A 1,432-nucleotide genomic window follows, 5' to 3' on the forward strand; every position below is an offset into this window, starting at 1 on the left:
TCCCCACTACATCCACACCTTGGCGTCCTCTGACAGTGTTACTCAGTATGGTACATCACTACTTACCTTCCCTGACTTTGGTGCCTCCAAGGACTATTGCAGATATACCAACAGATGATGACAGGAGCCAAATGCAGATGTTGATGACCTTTGCCTTCAGGGGTGTGCGAAAATCTAATGCCTTGACAGGGTGGCACACAGCGATATAGCGGTCAACACTCATCATGGTCAAAGTGAAGATGCTGGTAAACATGTTGTAGTAATCAATGGAGATGACAATCTTGCATAGCACATCCCCAAATGGCCAAGAGTTCATCAGGTAGACCGTACTCTGGAAGGGCATGGTTGTCATCACTAAGGCATCTGCCAGAGCCAAGTTAAAGATGTAAATGTTGGTTGCTGTTTTCATTTTTGTGTATCTACAAAGTAAGAAGAAATATCATTTCTCCATCTTCCTGTCAAATACACCAATTTAATTAATGTGTTTTAGAAATAAACAATTGGTTTATTTAGAAATAAATAAGCAATCAGTGTAAGATATAAAAATAATAATAATTTACCAATTATCAAGGGTTCATGAGGGAGGGAAGGTGGGGGAGGGAGGAGAAAAATGAAGAGCTGATACCAAGGGCTCAAGTAGAAAGAAGAGGTTTTGAAAAGGATGATGGCGACATATGTACAAATGTGCTGACACAATGGATATATGGAGTGTCATAAGAGCTAGAAGAGCCCCCAATGAAATGATAAAAAAGAAAATATTTTAAAAAGAAAAGAAATAAACAATTGATTTGTCCTGATCATTAAGATATTCTTTATTTTATGTACTGAGTTTCTAAAATGTAAATAGATCCGTGAGTAGCACAAATAGTCTGCCTCTGACCTGCTCTCTTAAAGATTACAGTCATTTCTACTCTGTGGCCTTTCTAGTCTGTAACACTTTCTACGCACCCTATTTTCTAATAGCACTAAAGGTGGTCTGGTATACTAGGAAAGAATTGACTTTTGGTAACAACTTGGTTCTGGTGTTTAATATGCAACAGGATATGAGAAATAGTAAAAAACAGCCCTGAACACTTGACCTTATTTAGTTTACATTTTTGTGCTTTACTCATGAAGTGCTTTTATTCTTATAAACTATCTACACAATTCGACATTTTTATTGCCCAATTTCACAACACCAAATTGGTTACTCAAATTGTACAACCATCACCAATATTGCATAAAATATCTAAATGAAAAGGTCAAATGAAAAAGATACAAATGATAAAACATACAAATATAGATACCTTAATATATATACGTATGTGTCAGTTTTTTCACTGCCTTTTTAATTTTACCCAAAATTGATGGTGTTAAATATTTTTACAGTACTTTTTCTTTCACTTGTGAAAAACACTCAAATTCTCAGGATTATTTTGGGAAATCAATAATA

General features: G+C 35.3%; 1 protein-coding gene across 1 annotated transcript in view; it reads right to left on the minus strand.

The window, feature by feature from the left end:
• OPRK1 (opioid receptor kappa 1) overlaps positions 1-1,432 on the minus strand; it is a 41,381-nt gene that overhangs the window by 12,290 nt on the left and 27,659 nt on the right. Inside the window, exon 2 of the mRNA XM_004697554.2 lies at positions 67-419. Within this exon, the coding sequence (XP_004697611.1) occupies positions 67-419 (353 nt within the window). The remainder of the gene's footprint in view (positions 1-66; positions 420-1,432) is intronic.

Source organism: Echinops telfairi, unplaced genomic scaffold, assembly GCF_000313985.2.
Source record: "Echinops telfairi isolate 266 unplaced genomic scaffold, ASM31398v2 ScPeMD7_1;HRSCAF=3_0, whole genome shotgun sequence".
Lineage (NCBI taxonomy): Eukaryota > Metazoa > Chordata > Mammalia > Afrosoricida > Tenrecidae > Echinops > Echinops telfairi.